The sequence below is a fragment of the Meriones unguiculatus genome (genome assembly GCF_030254825.1).
Source record: "Meriones unguiculatus strain TT.TT164.6M chromosome 13 unlocalized genomic scaffold, Bangor_MerUng_6.1 Chr13_unordered_Scaffold_33, whole genome shotgun sequence".
NCBI lineage: Eukaryota > Metazoa > Chordata > Mammalia > Rodentia > Muridae > Meriones > Meriones unguiculatus.
Genome location: NW_026843645.1, coordinates 8,313,096 through 8,315,368, shown reverse-complemented (window position 1 = coordinate 8,315,368; position 2,273 = coordinate 8,313,096). Strand labels below are relative to the sequence as shown.

The following is a 2,273-nucleotide window of genomic DNA, read 5'->3' as shown; positions in this document are numbered from 1 at the left end:
GGGTTGTGATTTTTTTCAGTAGTACCTCTGGAACAATAGGTATGTGTACACAAAGAAACTTCTACAGGCTACCACTGTTGTGATACGCTCAGAGAATTTCCTGGCTGGTGAAAGTTCATTTCCTACATATTCATCCACTGAACTAAAAGTTTCTTGTGTAAATTGAGGCAATTGAAAACACTAAATGTTGAGAATCAGGATTATCAATAAGTCTTCCATAAACACCTTATTATATAATACTGTTGTGTGTAATTGATATTCACCATTAATTGTATTCTTTTTAAAAATAAGTTTATTTACTTTAAATTCCAATAGTAATCCCCCTCCCTTCTCTGCCCCATGACTACCCTCCGTTCCTATTGCCCCTTATTATATAATACTGTTGCATGTTCCCTTCAGAAAAGGGAGGTCATTTCCATTGAGCTAGTTTTACAGTTCTGTTGGATCTCAGTGGACCAAAGTACACAAACGCCTTTCCAAATTGCTTATACTCACAGAATTCCTCTCCAGTAAGGATACTTTTATGATGATGATGACTCTAGATTTGTGCAAGGCCTCACCATTTTAACACATTCATAAGTTTTTCCTCTATTATGAATCCTTTCATGATGATGAAGATTATACAAATGTGGAATGGTTTCACCATGTTAAAAGCACTCACAGTCTTTCTGTCCATTAGGATTTCTTTCATGAGTGTGGAGATTATTCTGAAGTCCAAAAGTTTTTTCACATTGGTTACAGTCAGACATCTTTCCAGTATGTGTTATTTTATGTATTAGGAGATGTTATGTGCAAAGGCTTTGCCACATAGTTATATTCATATGGTGTCCCTCCAGAATGTGCTGTTGTCTTAGGAGATGATTGTTACATGCAAAGGCTTTATCACACTAATTACCTTCACAAGGCTTCTCTCCACTGTGTGTCTTTTCCTGTTTTCGGAGACTACTCTGCTGTGCAAAGGCTTTATCACATTGGGTATATTCATAAGGTTTCTTTCCAGTATGTGTTCTTTTATGTCTTATGAGATGACTGTTTTCTGCAAAGGCTTTACCACACTGGTTACATTCATAAGGTTTCTCTTTGGTGTGTGTTCTTTTATGGCTTAAGAGAGTACTGTTTTGTGCAAAGGCTTTACCACACTGGTTACATTCATAAGGTTTCTCTCCAGTGTGTGTTCTTTTATGGCTCATTAGATGACTGTTTTTTGCAAAGGCTTTACCACACTCATTACATTCATAAGGTTTCTCTCCAGTGTGTGTTCTTTTATGGCTTATGAGATGACTGTTTTGTGCAAAGGCTTTACCACACTGGTTACATTCATAAGGTTTCTCTCCAGTGTGTGTTCTTTTATGGCTTAAGAGAGTACTGTTTTCTGCAAAGGCTTTGCCACACTCATTACATTCATAAGGTTTCTCTCCAGTGTGTGTTCTTTTATGGCTTATGAGATGACTGTTTTGTGCAAAGGCTTTACCACACTGGTTACATTCATAAGGTTTCTCTCCAGTGTGTGTTCTTTTATGGCTTAAGAGAGTACTGTTTTCTGCAAAGGCTTTGCCACACTCATTACATTCATAAGGTTTCTCTCCAGTGTGTGTTCTTTTATGGCTTAAGAGAGTACTGTTTTCTGCAAAGGCTTTGCCACACTCATTACATTCATAAGGTTTCTCTCCAGTGTGTGTTCTTTTATGGCTCATGAGATGACTGTTTTTTGCAAAGGCTTTACCACACTCATTACATTCATAAGGTTTCTCTCCAGTGTGTGTTCTTTTATGGCTTATGAGATGACTGTTTTGTGCAAAGGCTTTACCACATTGGTTACATTCATAAGCTTTCTCTCCAGTGTGTGTTCTTTTATGGCTTAAGAGAGTATTGTTTTCTGCAAAGGCTTTGCCACACTCATTACATTCATAATGTTTCTCTCCAGTATGTGTTCTTTTATGCTGTATGAGCTGACTGCTTTTTGCAAAGGCTTTACCACATTGATTACATTTGTAAGGCTTCTCTCCACTGTGTGTTCTTTTATGCCATATAAGAACAGTGATATAGGGGAAGGTTTTCCCACATAGAGTGCATTTAAAGGGTTTCTCTCCAGTATGACTGCTTTCATGCCTGCAAAGAAAATTGGCACATGTAAAAGATTTACCACTGTCATTTCATTACACTAATAAATATATTTATCTATATGAATTAATTTCATAATTTTGTCTAATGGTAAAGAAGAATCAAATTTTAAAGTTTTATCACTTTATTTACATTCACGGTATTCTCCTTCA

The 2,273-nt window shown here is 36.5% G+C and overlaps 1 protein-coding gene across 1 annotated transcript; it reads right to left on the bottom strand.

Annotated features, from left to right (window-relative positions):
- Positions 1-995: 995 nt before the first annotated feature.
- LOC132650821 (zinc finger protein ZFP2-like) lies at positions 996-2,057 on the bottom strand (the record flags this gene model as incomplete). The annotated part of the gene is made up of 1 exon (XM_060376136.1): positions 996-2,057. A coding segment is annotated over one exon (1,062 nt), but the record flags the coding sequence as incomplete, so codon positions are not given.
- Positions 2,058-2,273: the final 216 nt, after the last annotated feature.